Source organism: Oryx dammah, unplaced genomic scaffold, assembly GCF_014754425.2.
Source record: "Oryx dammah isolate SB20612 unplaced genomic scaffold, SCBI_Odam_1.1 HiC_scaffold_29, whole genome shotgun sequence".
Lineage (NCBI taxonomy): Eukaryota > Metazoa > Chordata > Mammalia > Artiodactyla > Bovidae > Oryx > Oryx dammah.
In genome coordinates this window covers 68,301,668-68,321,933 of record NW_024070213.1, presented here as the reverse complement: position 1 = coordinate 68,321,933, position 20,266 = coordinate 68,301,668, and the positions used below count along the sequence as shown (strand labels likewise).

General features: G+C 35.7%; 1 protein-coding gene across 2 annotated transcripts in view; it reads right to left on the bottom strand.

The window, feature by feature from the left end:
- The window catches only part of TBK1 (TANK binding kinase 1), a 44,855-nt gene that overhangs the window by 18,265 nt on the left and 6,324 nt on the right, over positions 1 to 20,266 (bottom strand). The window contains exons 3-9 of one of the 2 annotated variants that reach the window (XM_040233374.1): positions 19,134 to 19,274; positions 16,117 to 16,246; positions 13,674 to 13,855; positions 8,706 to 8,866; positions 5,761 to 5,871; positions 2,851 to 3,030; positions 116 to 312 (exon numbers count right to left, since the gene is read on the bottom strand). In XM_040233374.1, coding sequence (XP_040089308.1) covers positions 116 to 312; positions 2,851 to 3,030; positions 5,761 to 5,871; positions 8,706 to 8,866; positions 13,674 to 13,855; positions 16,117 to 16,246; positions 19,134 to 19,274 — 1,102 coding nt within the window. The remainder of the gene's footprint in view (positions 1 to 115; positions 313 to 2,850; positions 3,031 to 5,760; positions 5,872 to 8,705; positions 8,867 to 13,673; positions 13,856 to 16,116; positions 16,247 to 19,133; positions 19,275 to 20,266) is intronic. The other variant, XM_040233375.1, reaches the window with a different exon arrangement.

Below are 20,266 nucleotides of genomic sequence, written 5' to 3'. Positions count from 1 at the left end.
GAACCCAGGCCCTCAGCAGTGAGAGTGTGGAGCTGTAACCACTAGACCACCAGGGAATTCCCAGTTTGTTGTTTTTTAATGCCTAGTAAGAACAACAAGAAAAATCCCAACTTACTTTTTTCATATATCAATCCTATGGTACTCAGAGGTTCCCGGCTTACTACAAAGATAGGGTTTTCCTCAGAAGTTTTAGGGAAATGCTGTGCCAGTCTTCCAGGTTCTAGAACTAAACGTCGTCCTTCATATATAAGCTCTTGATTTGAAGAAATAATTTTGGTTTGTTTATATACCAGTTCATGAAATACAGTAGCACTGTTTGAGAAAAATCGAAAAGGACAACATAATTGGGATAAAATGAGAGGTAAAATTTTTTTTTAAAACCAGTGCCACGACATCCATTTCTCAGTAAAACTTTAGATTGTGACCAGTCCACAGAAATGCTGCTTTGTTGATGTGGACACTATAAAGTCTACTAAACTGAAAATTTCACATAGTCTGTCGATATGGCAGTCAATTCCGAGACATTTTTATGTCTGGGTCAATTCCGAGACATTTTTATGTCTGGACACCTATATTGGATATGTGCAATTCACAGGAGTCTTAATATTTCATAAATGGGAGCCAATATAGAAGACAGTTTGAGGTCACTGACTGGAGTCAGAACAGCTGGGTTCATTTCAGTTTGTTTGCTTACCACTTACTTACTACCTTAAACTACTTAACTTCTCTGTGCTGTGTTTCTTTAGCTACAGAATGGAAGTAACAGTCCTCACCTCACAGAACTGCTGTGAGGACTAAATGACTTAAATATATAAGGAATTGAGAACATCACTTACAACATGAGTATATAATATGTGTTAAATAAGCTAATAAAGTCAGGTATTTTCAAAACGATGTTTTGGGGGAAAAGGTAGATTCTCCCTAAAGAGATCCATGAAAAAAAAGAAACAAATCAACATTCCAGCAGCAATGTTGTGATTTTTCTCTGCCAAAAAGCTTCTGCTGTGATTTTTGGCTTGGGCTCAGGTGGGCTTTCTATGTACACATATATTCTTACAATGAAATAGTGGCCAACACCTAACTATGTTACACTTCTATTCAGGCTATTAAGCACCAAAATATAAATGATGATTAATATATTTTAGACAGCATATTAAAAAGCAGAGACATTACTTTGCCAACAAAAGTCCATCTGGTCAAGGCTATGGTTTTTCCAATAGTCATGTATGGATGTGCGAGTTGGGACTATAAAGAAAGCTGAGTGCCAAAGAACTGATGCTTTTGAACTGTGGTGTTGGAGAAGACTCTTGAGAGTCCCTTGGACTGCAAGGGGATCAAACCAGTCCATCCTAAAGGAGACCAGTCCTGGGTGTTCATTGGAAGGACTGATGCTGAAGCTGAAACTCCAATACTCTGGCCACCTGATGCGAAGAGCTGACTCATTAGAAAAGACCCTGATGCTGGGAAAGATTGAAGGCAGGAGGAGAAGGGGACGATAGAGGATGAGATGGTTGGATGGCATCACCAACTCAATGGACATGAGGTTGGGTAAACTCTGGGAGCTGGTGATGGACAGGGAGTTGGTGATGCTGCGGTTCATATCACAAAGAGTCAGACACGACTGAACGACTGAACTGAACTGAACCTAATGTTATTAATATTATTTTATTCATTCTATTTATATTATTTTCAATGTTTATAATATTGTAATGTTAGTTAGTGTTAGTCACTCAGTCGTGTCTGACTCTTTGCAACCCCAGAGACTATAGCCCGCCAGGCTCCTCTGTCTATGAAATTCTCCAGGCAAGAATACCAGAGTGGGTAGCCACTACCTTCTCCAGAGGATCTTCCTGACCCAGGGATCAAACCCGGGTCTCCTGCACTGCAGGCAGATTTTTACCCTCTGAACCACTAGGGAAGCCCCTTATTGGATACAGATATTAGACAAAATGTCTAGAGTTTTATTCCATCTAATTGATTTTATTCCTTAATACATAACCAGTGAAAGTCTCTTTTTTAATTTCATGAGGCATCAAAACTGCTACCTGAGTCTTGTTAAAATAGAAACTAAGACATATAGAATGGGTGTAATGCTTTCTACTTTCATTTAAAAGAAACATTTGAGATCACTGTAGGTTCATGTGCAATTGAAAGAAATTGTATAGAGAGACACTAAATACTCTTTACTCAGTTTCTCCCCAATGGTAACATCTTGCATAAGTATAGTACACTATTATAATCAGGACCTTGATACTGACATAATTCACATATCTTATTCAGATTTCCCTAGTTCCACATGTAAAGGTGTGTGTGGTTTAGTTATATGTAGTTTTATCACATGGGTAGATTTTTATCATGTAGGTATAATCTGTTTTTTTAAGATGAAAGGAATGGGTCTTTCCCTAGCACTCAAGGGCTTTAGGCCACATATGCAAATAATTACACGAACTATCTTTAAGACTTATGCTTTAATATTTTAAGTGACAGGACAATACTCTTAATAAAACCTGGCTCATTTATTAGTAAATGCTAATTGCAGTTATGTGGTTAAGTAATTTGAAAGAAGGCACATAAAGGAAAATAGTCTTGTAAAATTTGTAGTTTAAGAATAAGATATAGAATAAGTTTAAGAATAAGTTAGCTTACTTGTAAATTTTAGAAAATTAATCCTTTTACTTCAAAGATAAGTGAAAAGTAATTTACTAAGCATTCAAACATTTTCTAACACTTTCTACCCAGAAATGGGTACATCTGATGAAGCTGAAGCATCTATTTCTTCACCCGATTTGTGAAGATACATAACTATTATATAACATCATGATATAGGAAAAAATATAAAGAGGTACTTACGTATTATAGCCATGAATATAAATTTTATGAGCTGTCATTTGTTGTAGTGAAAAAACATGAACTATCATCCGGTGAAGTATATCACTAGTTTCTGCAAAAAACTGGTCAAAACCCCAACACTTTTCCTGATCTGCCTCAAGGATGTTTGCAAGAACAGGAGTAAGCAGAACTTGAAGACCCCTAAAATAGTATTGAAAAGAGTTATATGAAGAATCTAAGTACAAAATCATAATATTTACCAACAAATCAAAGGAACTGTTATTACTATTATCAGATAAGATTAATTTAAAATCATAAAAAATCTACCAACTTTCTGGAAAGCCAGGTAACCTTGATTTAATATTACTTGTCAATGAACCAGGGGTTATGGTATTTTTATGTTGGCTTTTACATGTTATTTTCTTTGATTTTCTCCTTCCCTAGTTTTCTCACTTTTCCAAACATCCTAACACTGTATATACATGGCTATCCAGGTGAGATCAATTGACTGGAACCCTGTGGTCATGAGGATAATGGTTTAACTTCAGGGTCATGAATGTCCTTTTAATATGTCACTCCAACACCTAATTTTTTATGCTGAATTCATATGCCTTTTGTAGCACACTTCTTCAAGAAGGAAAATCACTATAATCATAAAGCAATCAATTAATGCCAATTAAACTAAGAATAATCTTTGACTGTGTTAGTCGCTCAGTCTTGTCCGACTCTGTGACCCCATGGATTGTAGCCCGCCAGGCTCCTCTGTCCATAGCATTCTCCAGGTAAGAATACTGGAGTGGATTGTCATTTCCTTCTCCAGAGATCTTCCTGACCCAGGGACTGAATCTGAGGTCTCCTGCATTGCAGGTGGATGCTTTACCGTCTGAGCTACTAGGGAAGCCTCCAATCTTTGACTAATAAATACTAAAAAAAAAAAAAAAAAAAAAAAGAATGGAAGGAACTTAATTCTTTCTCATGCACTACCTGAATTTTAAAATATGTTTAGACTCACTTATGGAATTTCAAGTCATCTTAAAAATATATTCTTGACTACATGACAATGAAATAATTGTCTGTTAACAGTTTTTAAAGTATGTGTACTCAGCATGTGCATGCTCAGTCGTGTCGGACTCTTTGCGACTCCACATACTGTAGCCCACCAGACTCTGTCTATGGAATTTTCCAGGCAAGAATACTCAAGTGGGTTGCCATTTCCTTCTCTGGGGAATCTTTCCAACCCAGGGATCAAACCCAGGTCTTTTGCTGCATGTCCTGCATTGCAGGTGGATTCTTTATTGCTGAGCCACCGGGAAAGCCCACCAAGTATTGACAACAATCTGAATCTGAGGATTCGGTGGAGCTCTGAGTTACATACACACATGAACTTTGGATTACGTCAATCTCTTTTTCATTTATATCTGTCTTCACTCACAGCTGAGTTAGGTTTGTCTCATTGGCTATCTAGTCTTGACTAATACATATGAGAAAGAAGATGGTTATCTTTTTTCTGTAGTTCTTACATTTTTGGTAGTTGTTTTCATTGTTGATTGCTAGTACTCAAAGTCCTTAGTATTTAAAAAAATCATATAACATACTTTGATACCTAAGCAATTTTTATAAAAAAAAATTTATAACTTAGTGCACTGAAGAATAATTAGACAGATAAGGCCTGGTACCCTCCTGAAATATGCAATCTATAGTTCAGACTGCCAAAACACTGTGTGAATGTCAGCAATATAGCTAAACATTAAACAGCGAGTGCTCATTTCCTGACCCCTTTAAATTTTATCAGTTTTGCCCGAGATTTCCAAAATGGGTACTTTTCTAAATCAAAATTTAACATAGATCACTATTATAACATTGAATTTCTGCTCTCCAATAAAGTGACTTTATCTTGGTAATTCTAGTTGCATGACACAATTTAGTTTTGGAGACTTTTAACACACAAAAATGAAACTGTCAGGCCAGTGGTTTTCAAAAATGATTTCAGCACTGGAACTACTGGTTTAAATGAGTTTTCACAGATATTAATACATAAAATGACAGGACATATTTCATTAACTTGTGGTATATATATTATATATGTACAGTCTAAATAAATATTTTGAATAAACATATTTACTTATATGTTGAAAGTAATACAAAAAGCACCCACAGATTCTAAAAGGCATTAAACCAATAAAACATAACCCATGTATGTTCACTTGTGGATTATACAATCCCCACACTCAAGAAAAATGGAAAGTAATTCAGTAATTACAAATTCTAAATACTGATGATTGCCTTGGCTTTATTTCCAGAGTAAAATCTAAAATAATTTACTCTCAAATTAGCACAACTTTGTAAATCAAACATACATCAATAAAAAAAGATATACAACAGAAAAAAAATTACTCTCTACTTTTAATTTCCTTTACCTTAAATCTCTCTCTGTGATAACAGGATTCATGTATAATTTGAGTTCTGGCTGCTATATTAAGACCCATATGAACTTTTGAAATGCTGGAAAAAGCAGTAGAAAACTGTTATTTCTCACCTTTTGAATAATATGATTACTTTTTGAAAATGAAGGTAATAGACTTCTTCAATGTTTGTTTCTTAGAACTCTAGTTATTCCTATCTGTACCACTATTTGTGTTCTGTCATAATGAAGGTCAGCACAAGAGACACCAAAGTCCTAAGCTGGAACCCCACACTGGACACAATTCTAAGACCAGTGATTAGCAATCTGAAAAATTTATGAATGCTCTATGTCTTAAAAGAGATCTGGCAAAATTATTTACATGGACTCAAATCAATCTTTACATTGCCACAAAGACAAAAATTACAAATCAAGGCATGCTTTAGAATAAAACTACACTTAAGTATTGGTGACTTTAATCAACAAAGATCCCAACACCAAAGAGAACAGGGTACATACACTATTCTTACCGAGAAAGACTACAAGAAACAGGCATGTCTCCACTCCAGTCAATTGGTCCATTTTCTGCTTTCTGTACTCCAGATATTGCACCAGAAGGCTTTCCAGTAATTATTTTATACCTTGGGAGGAATAAAAGCAGATTAAAATAAGCAGTTTGTTACTGCATAGCCTATCAAAGGGCTCTGCAAAAATAATTCCTCAGTTGCACCTACAATTATCTACTAGACAAAACTTTGCGACTGATGTTCACAGGATCCATAAAACAATCAAAATACTTTGAATCTGACTGACTGAAGTAGAATAGTGGCTGTATGATTATTTTACATATGCCATAATTAATTTTCATTTGGGCTCTCAGAGTGCCATATAACAGCATCTTGATGTTCACAACAAAAATATTCATTTTTCCATCTGAAAAAATGGAGCAAACACAAAAAAAGTTATGTTACAGAATGTCTCTAGACCAGGAAAAAAGCATCTAATCCCTCTTACTCATCTTATCCAAAGGCACAGTCAACTGGACCATGAAATTACTACAGAATGAACAATAGCTTTCTTTAAAAAAAAGAGATAAAACTATACATAGCACAGTATCAGAAAGTTTTTGCATGTTGAGAAAATATATACACATTACAGGATTAGATGTGTGTAGCAAAATTAAAAGCCAAACTTAATCTGTTTCTTGATGATGGTGATAAAAATAAAATGAATTCAAGAAAGAGATGAATGAAGAAATGAAAGAATACTAATAATGATGGAGGTGGGGCAATGAAAGCAGCCTTAAAGGTGTCAGCCCTTTCTAAAACAAAATCTGAAATTAGGAGAGAAATAGAGGTTCATGCCTTCAAGATGAAAATGTAAATCATAACACATCAGAATCTTATATAAGTTTATAGACAGTATTTCTGACATAATTTTTTGATTTGTTTAATGTCTACATAAATGTGCTCTGAGCAGATTAACATACTCTTTAAAAAAGTAGAAGAAACCAGAACAACTGATCTGAGCTGCTTGCTGCTTCTTCAGTAGAGGCAGCCAGAATTTGTGCACTAAGAGATTTTTCAAAGAAGGAAATTAATGTGAAAAATAAGCTGCATTCATGTGAGAAGGATCAGACTGTGAAGAAGTTAAGCAGAGATATGTGAGAATAATGCAAGAAGAGATGTGAATAGAATGAATGGCAGAATTCTTAATTAAGGTAATGCTTATAAACTCTTGAAAAAACTTATTTTGTTAAGATACACATCTAAATACATTTATTAACATGTAAATAAGATTCTGAGGGATCAACACTCCTATAATGTGAGAGGAATACATCACTCAATAGTCAAGCAAAACAATCCTTATTATTTCTTAAAGCGTTTCTGAACATTCATTAGCATCAATGTTCATAAAAAGTTTAGTTTCTGTGCAATTAAAGAAAAAAATTCTTGTAATGGTACTAGAATGTGCTATGTATTCCCAGTTGTTTGAGTCATGTTTCCTTTATTAAAGAGCATCACACTTTTATTTAACCCATTCTTAGTGCAGCAATACATGCTGATACTGCTTTAAAACACCTATGACAGCAAAGCATGATTAACTGTTGGGCACACTTTATGTTTAATGAGGAAAGACAGAAACTGACTCTAAGCCTTCATTAATGAAGAGATTTTATAAAAAGGACACTGCTGTAAAGTGGCCTCAAGATGATGGTATACCAAAATCAGTACAGTAATGGATAACTTCTTCCCACAAATATGTATGCTCTCCTTGCTGGAAAACATTCAGGTTTTAGCAAAAGTCATGGTATCAGCTGAACTAGTTTTACCTCCTCAAACAAACAAAAGAAAAAATATGCTCTTAATTTTCTAAGACTAAAGATTGTATGTTTACACTTGTGATTATTACTTATAAAGTGGGTCATGTCTGACTCTTTGTGACCCCATGGACTGTTGCCCAGCAGGTTCCCCTGTCCATGTAATTTTTCAGGCAAGAATACTGGAGTGGGTGGCCATTTCTTCCTCCAGGGAATTTTCCCCACCCAGGGATCAAACCTGGGTCTCCTGCACTGCAGGCAGATTCTTTACCATCTGAGCCACCAAGAAAGCTCCACTATAAAAGGCAGGGTCAAATATATAAAGATTTGAGAGAAACATCAAAATCTAAACGAACAGGTGAACACATTAAGGCTGTCAAGTGAGTTATACTTCACTGAACCGAACAACATTCATAACCTCACCTTATAGTTTTACGTGTACAGAGGCTGGCTATTTCTCATGAGGCAAGATCAACCACTAATTTCTTTCAAAATAGAAAGATGTGCAGCCAATGTACAAGTGAGTTTTATAATAAATTTCACATCTAACAATCCACCCCTTTTTTCTTCCATTATTTGGTTTATAACAGTGACTTCATATATAGTAATAATTCCCTAGTAACTATGGTAGTTGCATAAATGTATAATGTACTGGTAAAATGCATTCAGCAAAATGTATTGGACTGAAACAGCAATGCTAGAAAAATAATATTACATTAAATGTTATTTTTGAATTGTTAAATCAGGTCAGTTCATATTTCTTTTTGATCCACTAATTCTATTAGTGGTTCTATTACTTCATGCAAGTATTTTTAATTTTTTTAGTGATATGGAAGAAAACACTAATAAGCACACAAAAAGGACTAAATAGAGCTGAAATAAATTTCAGAAGGCACAATATTTTTAATATGGACCAAAGACTGCATGGACCAAATATGGATGCCATTTATACTTTGTACATAAGATAGTTAAACACAGTATGAAACAGTATCTCTATACATTTTTATAAGGTTGTACTCTTACTAAAAAATCAAATAGTATAAAATATCAGAAATGATGGCTAGATCAATAGTGTACCTCTCTAACATGATGAAATAAAGTAAGACATATACATTTAAAAAATTATTTCTAATTTTAAATGGAGAAATCACTTACATCACTTCCTTATTCCTACGTGGCCCTTCAAATGGTCTAAATGGCAGTGATCCAGTAGCTGCATGGTAAAATGTCACCCCAATGCTCCAAAGGTCCACAGTTGCTCCGTATTTCTTCTGATGATCTTTTCTTAGCACTGCTCTCTCATACATATCAGGATGCTTTAAAAGAAAAGAAAAAGCTACTAACATGTTCTATGAAATACATTACACAAAGATGGGTATTCAATAATGTCTGGAAATCCTATTTTCCTAATAATTTTACTTTCAATCTGAAAAGACTATTTCACGTCTTCCTCTCTCTCCTCAAACCTTCAATACCACCTCCTTCAACTCTCAATTTTGATGACCTCACTTCATACTACAGTGAGAAAATGGAAGCAATCAGAGATCAACTCTCCTTTATATCTTTTACCAAAAGCCGACCTACCTGAATCTGTGTTCAGAACCAGTTGCAATGGAACTGCTCTTATCAAAGGCTTAACTTTCCCACCTGTGCTGTACCAAATTGCTTCAGTCGTGTCTGACTCTTTGCACTCCCATGGACTGTAGCCTGCCAGGTCCCTCTGTGCATGGGATTCTCCAGTCAAGAATACTGGAGTGGGTTGCCATTTCCTTCTCCAGGGGATCTTCCTGATCCAGGGATTAAACCCGCATCTCTTATGTCTCTTGCACTGGCAGGTGGGTTCTCTACCACTAGCACCACCTCTGTGCTATGGGGCCCATCATATCATCTCATCAATTCTAGAAATCAATTCTTGAAACTACCCCTTTTATTTTATGCATCATTTCCCCCCTTTCTATTGGCTCATTTCTTTCAGCTTACACACATGCTTTCATATCTCCCATTAAAAAAAACCCCAAATTGACCTTACAACCTCTTCAAGCTATCATTCAATTTTCTGCTTCCCTCCATAGCAAAACTCAAAACAGCTGTCCACACTGACAACTGCTTTACTTCTTCATCTCCCATTCCGGCCTATGACATTAAATGTTACCTATATCCTTTTAACTTTCCAAACCATTTCTTGTCCTGAGTTCTGGATTCATATATCCTACTGTTTTCTCAAATGTCTAAAAGGAAGCTTAAACTTAAGGTATCAAAAACAGACTCCTGGTCTTCTGACTCAAACCTGTTTCCTTCTAATCTTTACCCTTTAAGTAAATGGTACCATCATCCACCCAGTTGCTCATACCCAAAACATATCAGGCAGCCTCAATTCCTTTCCCTCATACCTCACATGCAATCCATGTGAGCAAGTCATAAGGGCTCTGAGATGAAAACTCAATTTCTAGAATGAATTCAGAGGACTAGCCTGATTGGGTATGCTGGAGGATACAGCAACTCAGATAAGTAGCTGGTCTGATGTTCACCACATGGTCCTTAAGCACAGAAGACACTATGATACAGTTGTGAAGAACAGATGGAATTTATAGGGCATGGCTTAGGAGCTTACAGATCCAGACAGAGATTCTTATGGACATTAAGCTCTGCAAAGGACAGCCAGAGGTCATACACTTAGCCTCCGTGACACTGTCTTTATGTAAATTACATGCTGTAAATCAAGGTTTTTGGTAGATAAACCTGTAAGAGTGTACTCTGGACCAGAGCAGAGTGATCTCCCAAATGATACCGAACTAAAACAATGCCTTATGACACTGTGGTATGCGGCCGCGGCCCAAGGGACTGGGGTAACACTGCTGGGAGGGTGTCTCTACTGAAAATGATGCGGTTTATGAATTCATCTCTCGAAGGGTCACAAGCTCTGGATTATTTTTGGGGGGATGGATGGGACTTTTTTGGGAAATACATTTTAATGAGAAATTAGAAGAGGTGACAAGCATGAGGGGCTTAAGACGTATGTCCAAACATGGCTACCAGATATACAGGGTCTGAGTGATTTTGCTGATTCTGTGGCATAGTACAGAAGGCATTACTGTCTAAAGAAGCATGACCCAGACCTCTGTCCTAGCAGAAGGTTCTTACTTTATCAGTGGTGCTGTGAAGAGGCCAAGAGTACCTGGACATGCCTGATCTTCAAAGAACATGAGGCTGCCAACCTGGGAAGACAGATACAGCGATTCTAGAAGGAGACAAAGCGGGACCTCCTCAAAAGGTGCACTAATATACCTCCTAAATAGCACAGCTGGAAGGCCTTCCCTAGCCTGAGAATGATTAGCTGAGAATGGCCTGATGCATGCTGGTCTGATACACCTGGGTCCACAGGCTCTCTCCTAAACGTGCTACTTGTATTAGCACAGGGAATAGCATTACTGGGTCCGAGCCCCTGCATCTGGGACAGGAGCATAAGGACAAACCTACTCTAAGTTCTCAGGTTAAATCAGGTTGGCCAAAAAGTTCGAGTTTTCCTGCACTATCTTATAGAAAAACCTGAATGAACTTTTTGGGTAATTCATATTAAGAAAGCCATCATATTAAAAACAGTAGAAGAAAAAATGCTGGTGCTTCCTTTGGTCTTTAACAGATAAAAAGGAGAAGATTCAACATCTGGTCCGGGAATTCCAAAATGAGGAAAGTTTTCATTTAAATATAGAAATATTTCTAGACTGGTGAGTTTCAGGCTGTGTGTCTCATATCATAACTGCTGGTGTAATCTATTAGAAAAGAGATTTGGGAATAACCTGAAATAGGAAAACAGACTACAGTAAAATTTCAGCCAAGAGATCAGCATGGACTTGGAAGTTAGTTTACTTAATGTTGTGTTCTTTCCATTTTACAAGTCTGTTGGTGGCAGAGACTAAATTGTGGTCTTCGGAGACTATGTGAAAGACTGACAGTCGGTAACAGGGATCATCCTCACAAAGGCTAGTATGGTACTGCCACTGTTTCTTTCGATCACCACAGTCATTGGGAAGGGCTGCTGGAATTTAGTGGGCAGAGACCAGAGGTGAGAGACATCCTGTTGAACATGAAACAGCTCTGAAAAACAAGCTTCTGACTTCCTGCATGACTTTTGAATATCCTGCCAGATATTTGTGCAGCTAAGAAGTCTGTTTATAAAGATCTCACTTCATTTTATATGTAAACAGTGTATTTTTGAATATAAAGTAAACAGTATTTTTGCAGCTATAGGAATGTAGTATACATAAATCTACCTTGTTAAGTTAGAAACTTTATCAGGAATTCTTCAGTGCTTTGGAAAATGATGTAGTAACAACATAAGACTTATGATATTATGACTCACCAATTCAATATACAGGTTATCACTGCATGTGCACTGGAGGTAACTTTATACACAGGTACAGGCATCTAATTATTTCAGTTGTTTGCTAGTGAAATTGACAGTAAACTTTTACATATTAAGTATGTATGATTTTATTATATTTTCCTTTATATTATCATTAAGATACTATGTTCTTCCTTTAATTAGGTATGCTGGTTTATTATATTATCTAGGAATTTCATTTCAAGACACAAAAAAGAATATTGTAAAACATTTATTATTAACAGGGGGTGATCATACAGGGTAGAAACATTTATTATTAACAGGGGGTGATCATACAGGGTAGAAACCACTGCGTGCTCTGGTTGGCTTCTGCTTACTTCTCCAGTTCTTATCACCTGCCTTTGCACTAAGTCCAGCTGTTCTGTCATCCCTTCCGTTTTTCAAACATCCAAGGTCATTTCTGTTTTTAGGCCTTTGTAGTTGCTTATATTGCTGCTTTCCCCCCAAATCTTTGTATGGCTTGCTTGTTTTCATCATTAAAGTATCAGTTGACTTAGGATTGAAAGGAAGCTTTCCCCAGCTTATCCTTCTTCTGTTTTGTTACCTTATTGTCTTTCCAACACTTTAATCATCCGAATTTATCTTATTTACTTGTCTACTGTCCTCACTAGATTGTAGGTTCCACAGGAGCAGAAATCATATACTTCCGGTACACCACAGAAGTCTCAATTTCTACAACAATGCTTGGTACATAAATAGCTGTTGGATGAATATAATCCATTTTTAGGTTTTTTTTTTTTTTTTGGTGGCACTGCACAGCAGGATCTTAATTCCCCGACTAGGGACTAAACCTGTGCCCCTGCACCCTAAGTGTGAAGTCTTAACCACTGGACTGTCAGAGAAGTCCCCATTTTTAAGTACTCTTAATAAAAGATTATCAAAATACAACTGCAGGTTAATTAGTGGTTACATATTGATAGAACAAGTTAAGATACCTTAATGCATGCCAGAGTTAGAACAATCTGAATAAAGTTATAGGGGCACCTTGACTTTATTCAAATTATAAAATTATAATCACAGAATCCAATTGGAAAAAAAGTCACAGAATCTAAGACTTTTAAAATAAAACTCAGAGCCATAACCAATTAGTGACAGCTATATGTTATAAACTTTCTGATTACATATTAAATGTACTTATTTTTAAGTGCCTTTCTTAAGTGTTTCAAATATTTACTAACTTCACACAAGCACATCTACATAAACTGTTTCAACCACGGAGCTTTTCTAGTTTTCTAGTATTTGAAGTTAGATCTTTTAGAGGCATTTCATTTTTTGTGTGTGTTTCTAACAATGGTTCTTTTCATCTTTCAGTAACCAGCCTCCCTGAAGAGAGTCTTCTTCAGAATTATAATGAAGTTTGCTCTACAGGGAACAGTATTATAACAAGCTTGTAATATATTAACTGCTCTGATCCAAATAAGGAAGCTTTTACTAGCTAGATGCTTCTGGAGTGTACAGATAGTTCTTTAACACAGATGCATAACATTAGTAAAATTATTTAAGAGTATTATAAAACTTACAATAATTTTTTTTTAACAGAAAACAACACCTTTAGAAACCAATACCTAATTCCGCATTACATACCATATTCATTAGAATAGAAAATTTAGTTTTTGCCGTAAGAGTTAAGACATTTTATAGAGTGATCTGGTTGACCAACAGCACATATTTATAATATATCCAGCTTCTTAAAATAAAATTATTAGTGATGCATGACTTACCAAATATTCTTCTGTGCCATACAGAGAAACAAACTGCTCATCATCTTCTAATTCTCTAGCTGCACCAAAATCTGTGAGTTTGTAAACAGACTGTCCGTCTTCCCCTATCACACGCATGATATTTCCTGGCTTGATATCACGGTGAACTATGCCATTCTCTCGGAGATGATTCATTCCACCCACTTCAACAATAAATATAAAACAAAGGAAAACATAAGTAGGTATGTGTGTGCATCAGATTCACTAACGAACATTAATATATTCTTATTCACTCAATGTAAGTTTTTACATAAGTTGGTCCAAAGTCATTTTAATCAAAGAAGTAATAGATTATACTTGCTGCTAAGTCACTTCAGTAGTGTCCGACTCTGTGCGACCCCACAGATGGCAGCCTACCAGGCTCCCCCGTCCCTGGGATTCTCCAGGCAAGAACACTGGAGTGGGTTGCCATTTCCTTCTCCAATGCATGAAAGTGAAAAGTGAAAGTCAAGTCGCTCAGTGGTGTCCAACCCTCAGTGACCCCATGGACTGCAGCCTTCCAGGCTCTTCTGTCCATGGGATTTTCCAGGCAAGAGTACTGAAGTGGGGTGCCATTGCCTTCTCCAAGATTATACTTAGATTTTGTATTTCATGCTTGAGTAATGAGAAATTTTAGAAGGACAGGGATCAATATGGTCTAAAGGAAGAGTCCAGACTCTCTTAAATACTGTCAAGAAAATGGAACACAATGATCTTAAGCCTATGACTTCCTGAATTACTTTTTGTTATATACCTGTGGGCCATCTATCTAAACCCAAGAATACAGATTCCCAAGAAAAATAATCTTCCACAATAATTAAAATTTTTACTTTGGGGAAAAAAATTCCACAAAATAGTAAACTGGACTCAATACATAATATAGTAAAAAAAAATTAATAGAAATTGCTGAAATTAAGCTGTTTGGGCTGACATGCAGTGTCATAGAATGATAGTCTGAACCATTTGTTTGACACCTGATAGATGAATGTCCAAGCACGACATATAAAAATAAGTTTAAAGATATCAACATTGAATTATGGAAACTCAGGACTACCAGTATACTTAGGAAGGGATCAATTATCTACCCCTTCTATTTGACTTAACAGGCTGCAGCATATATGGCTTCTCTTTCATTCTACCCTCACCTAAGTAGTCTCTACTGCTTCCAGTATCAATTTCAAGAATTCCCACTAACCTCATACTGTATAACACTGGGCTTTTCCTATTCTTCAAATATTGATTCATTTCTTTCCAAGAAGATATTATTCCCGGTGGCTGCCATATTCTTTTTTATTTCTAATAACAGGTTTATTGAGATAAAATTCACATATCATAAAACTCATTTTTTTAAAGTATACAATTCAGCAGTTTTCAGTATAGAGCCATAGAGTATACAAACCATCACCACCAATTTCAGAACATTTCCGTTATGCAGAAAGAACCCCCATATCTATTGGCAGTCACTCCTTGACTCTACTCTCCTCTCAAGGCCTTGACCACCATTACTCTGCTTTCTGTCTCTAGGGATCTGCCTATTCTGAACATGTCACATAAATGCAGTCATACAAATATTGTTGCCTTTTGTGTCCAGTTTTTCACTACGCATAATTTTTCAAGGTGCATCCATGTTACAGCATGTACCACTACTTCATTCTTGTTATAAACAAATAATACTTCACTGTATGTACCCCATTTATCTATTCACCAGTTGGTGAATACTGGGCTTCCTTTTTTTGTTGTTGCTATTATTATAAATACTGGTACACAAGTTTTTGTGTGGAAATATTTTAAATTCTTTTAGATAAATACCTAGTAATGGAATTGATAAGTCATATAGTAATTGTTTAACTTTTTGAAGAACTGTCCATCTACTGTGCAAAGTGCCTGCACTTCTTTTTACAATACCACAAATAGTATATGAGGGTTTCAATTTCTCTACATCCTTACCAACGCTTGTTTTGTTTTGTCTTTTTGATTTTAGCCATCCTAGTGGGTATGTAGTGGCATCTCTTTATGGTTTTGATTTGCGTTTTCTTAATGCCTAATGATCTTTTTATATATTTGTTGGTCATCTGCATATTTTCTTTGGAGAAATGTCTACCAAATCCTTTACCAATTTTTAAATCGGGCTGTCTCTTTATTGTTGACTTGGTATAAAAATTCCTTATCAGACATCTGATTTGCAAATATTTTCTCTCATTCTGAGTTGTCTTTTTACTTGACACTGTCCTTTGGACACACACAAGTTAACGTTGATGAAATTTATCTACCTTTTTCTTATTGTACTTGTGCTTTTGATATCATATCTAAGAAAGCACTCCATAAAAGTCTTTAGCTTTGAATGTAAGAAATTTATTTTTAAAAATTCTTATGTCATTAAATTATATTTACACACATACATAATCATATAAATAAATAAACATACCCACATCTCGCAAAACAATTAGAAACTCAGACTCTGGTAGTCCATAGGCATTAGATGGTTCTTCTAAAACAGTGTATAAACTCCCACATGGGCAAAATTCCATAATAAGTACTTTATGTCTTGTTGTTGTCTGGAAAAAAAAAATCACTGAGTGGGGAAATCTAAAAAATAAATTTTCAATATATGCCAATACTCATCTGATTTCATTTAAAAGTTGGATTTGCTACAATAATGAAGGTAGTTTCAACTGCTTTTTACCTAGGGTTTGTTAAATATTTGTTGACTGTACAGATGAGAATTAACACTTTCCAAAATTAATATTAAAATTGGATTTATCTTTAAAGACAAACCACAGTAAAAGCTGGCTAAATCTCATCAGAAAATCACTGCTACAATGTTATAATGGATCTTTCAAAATTGTTTAATTTCTAATACATAATAGTACATTTAGGATATTAGCTTTTGTAATGAATCTCTTAAAACACTTGAGTTCTTCTTGTGACAAACACTTTCACTACTTTTACTTCAAAGAAGGGAGTTTTAGCTTTTTTGGGGGGCAGTACAATGTGGCATGTGGGATCTTAGTTTCCCAATCAGGGGCTCAACCTGTGCCCCAGGCAGTGGAAGCCCAGAGCCCTAACCACTGGACTGCCAGAGAGTTCCCCGAGTTTTAGCCTTAAAAACAAATAGGTAGCAGAATAATTGAGTGGTCCCCTTGGAGCAAAGTTCTAGTCAGCTCATAGGAATCTGAGCTGCTGATCTGTTTTAAACCATGATTTTAATGTACCATTGATTATAAGATACACCATCAATTTAATAATAGCTTTATAGAGGAAAAAAAAGAAGTATTACCAACTTACAAATACACATTGATTATAACATAATGCCCATTTCAGAAGCTTGAAAATGTGAATGAATCTTAAATACAGTAGTCATTATCATTTTCACTTTCTTCCTTTTATAATTTTTTTCTATATATCCCCAAAATAAATCTATAAAATATTTTAAAAACTTCTTTACTATTGAGTAGTATGAAAGAAATAATTTTAAAAGAAAAAAGCTGTTACTTTTAAATAATGAAATAACTGAGTTTTGAGGAGTTGAAAATTTGAGAAATATCTCTAATTTCATCACCGAGATAATTATGTTTATATTTGGTAATTTCCTTTCAGTCTTTTTTCTATGTAATGAATCACATTATAGACACACCACACTTTGTATACCATACTGTATTTATCAAGATCATACTGCATATATATTTTTAATACTGATTTTCTCACAAAACATTATATATAAGCATGCTCCCAGGTGACTGAAATTTTGTTAAATATTTCTTTTTATTACTGCTTAACCACTGTGCAGTACAGAATTAATTTTAGCTAGAGAGGTCTAGTGCTTGCCCTTGGCTACTGGGAGCTGATTCAACAGGTCTCTAGAATGTCCTATCTGCTAAAGTGTCTATCTGGGGGCTTTGGCCACGTGACAGTCTAAAAATGTGATTTATGATGGGGATCTTAGGACGTGCACTTCAGTTTCGACTTCTGGAGGCTAAGGAATTAGCCAGAACCCACAGGAAGCATTGGAGACTAAAGTTCGGCCATGCAGAGTATGTGACTGAGCCCCAGTAAAAACTCTGCACACCAAAGGCCTGGGTGAGCTTACAGGGTTGACAATACTCTGTGTGTACTGTCATATCATACATCAATGCCAGGAGGATAATGTATCCTTGTGGAAAGGAAGATTTGTGTTTGGAACCCTCCTATATTCCTCTATGGCCCTATGGATCTCTTCCTTTGGCTAGTTCTAATTTATATCCTTTTGCTTTGCTAAGATACCAACTTGTAAGCAGAGTTGACCATTGAACAAAGCAGGGGTCAGGGGTGCTGACCTTCCATGCAGTAGAAAATCTACATGTAAGTTTACAGTCAACCCCCTGTATCTGTGGTTCCATATCTGCAGATTCAACCAGTCTCAGATTGTGTAGTATTGTAGTACATATTTAGTGGAAAAAAATTCACATTATTATTGGTGGACCCATGCAGTTCAAACCTGTGCAGTTTGAGGGTCAACTGTATAGTGCCTTCCTGAGTTCTGTGAGTCATTCAACATTCTAGCAAATTATCAAATCTGAGGGCAGTCAAGGGAAGCCCCAAATTCGTAGCCAGCTGGTCTTAAGGGAAGATGGCTGTGGGGACTCCTGAACTTGCAGCTCGTGTCTGAATGAGCAGTCTGGTGGGGACTTCTCTGACTGGACAGTCTGCCAAACTCCCCTGTGGCTAGTGTAAGAAGTCAACAGACTTGGCAGTCCAGAGGGCTACGCTTTTAATCTTCAGTATCGCTAACTCTGGCTAACTATCCATCAAACATTCTAATTTATTTAACCATTCTTTATTATAAACAGGACAGCAATGAACATCTTTGTGCATAAAATTATAGTTTACATTTCTGATTACTTTCTAAGAAGTAATCACTAAAATATGAAATCACTGATATAACGAGTATAAACTGCCAAATTGTTTTTCAAAAGGTGTGATTTGATTACCCATAATAATGAGATTTCTATTTTTCTAAAGACATTTTTATTTTCACTGTTTCCCACTAAAACCAATTCTGTCTTTGACAACTGGATTCATATATCACTCTCTGGATTCCAGAGATTTTTATTCTTTATAAAGCCTTCCTTGCATTGTTTGACTTTCTCCTTATGTAATTATGTCAATTTAACTTCACTTAGCTTTTGCTTTTAGTAATAATACTGGTAACCACATTGTATATTCTTTTATTACTTATACTACTTTTTCTGATTCCATGAGACTTTCCATTGTTATATTCCATTCCAGTCCAACAACTTCCATTGTTATATCTGTTTCTGAGAATAAATATTTGATGGTATGAGCCCTAATTTTCAGCATTAAAAAACCCACTCTTTATAAAACAATTTTTATGTTAGATTATTTCTCCTGAATTGTATTAACAACAATAAACATGACAGGATTAACTAAAGCTTGATGACTTACCTCTTCTTCAATAGCAAATAATTTGACAATGTTTTTGTGATTCAGTTTTTTTAACACTTCAAATTCTCTCATTTGAACATCCACTGGACGAAGGAAGCTTATGTTATTAAATACTTTGATAGCAAATAAGTCACCAGTTTTCTAAGAAAAGGAGAGAAAGCTTTTATTTACTTATAAAGAAAATAAAAAAGGTAGCATTAGAACTAGATACAGAAATTTATCTTTTTTGTAGAACACCCTGAATATTTTTAAGTATTGGTAGTTTGTACTAGGACTCCTGATCTTTTTTTTTTTTTAAGCTAAAATACATTAATCAACTGCTCAATATTTATTTCAAATTGTATGCTTTGGAATGTAGAAAAGGCTATTTTCTTTCATATTATAAATAAAGCTTCCATTGTGATACATGTGGCAAAGACAGTCAACAGTACTAGAGGCAACATGTGTTTTGAATGAGAAATAGAAAGTGAAACTCGCAAGGTTTCTCTGGGAACTAATAATTTTAAACTAATCAAAGCAGGAAGAGAAGGATTATAAAGATTATATTCCACATATGAAATTTTTAGTAAGAATCTCAAAGTAAGGCAATTAACTTTTAAGATTCCCTAGCTGGATAAAATGTGTGTGTGTGGAAGTAGAGGAGTTAAAAGAGTAAGGTTAGAGCACACCCTTCTTGCTGAATTGCACCATGGCTGCTGCTGGGGACTTTCTGCAACTATACCTAGATGACTAGGGCAGGATGCTGCTTCCCACATTATTTCTAAAGGATCAAAGGCCTTTCCTTTCCTCCATCAAAACAGCTGCGGTAGCCCAACTCTCACTCTCTCAGGGCACAATGAAGTACATCAAACACAGAATTACAAAGCACAGCCGAAATTGGGAAGGCATCTTAGAAGTACAAAACACATGCTTCATTCCAGGTAAACAGCAAATTCTTATGTTCTTCACAGAATTAACCATAAAGGCTCTCCTGCAGACCCTCTCACCTCTTTCCACTCACTCAGGCCAGATTCTCTGAGTTTAACCTTGCTTTTCCCACAACCCAAGGCTGAACCCGCCTAGAGTTGGTGGAAAGCTGTCTCCTCTACAAGCTTAGGGTTCAAGCACGCCTTACATAAAGCTTTCTCGGCTCT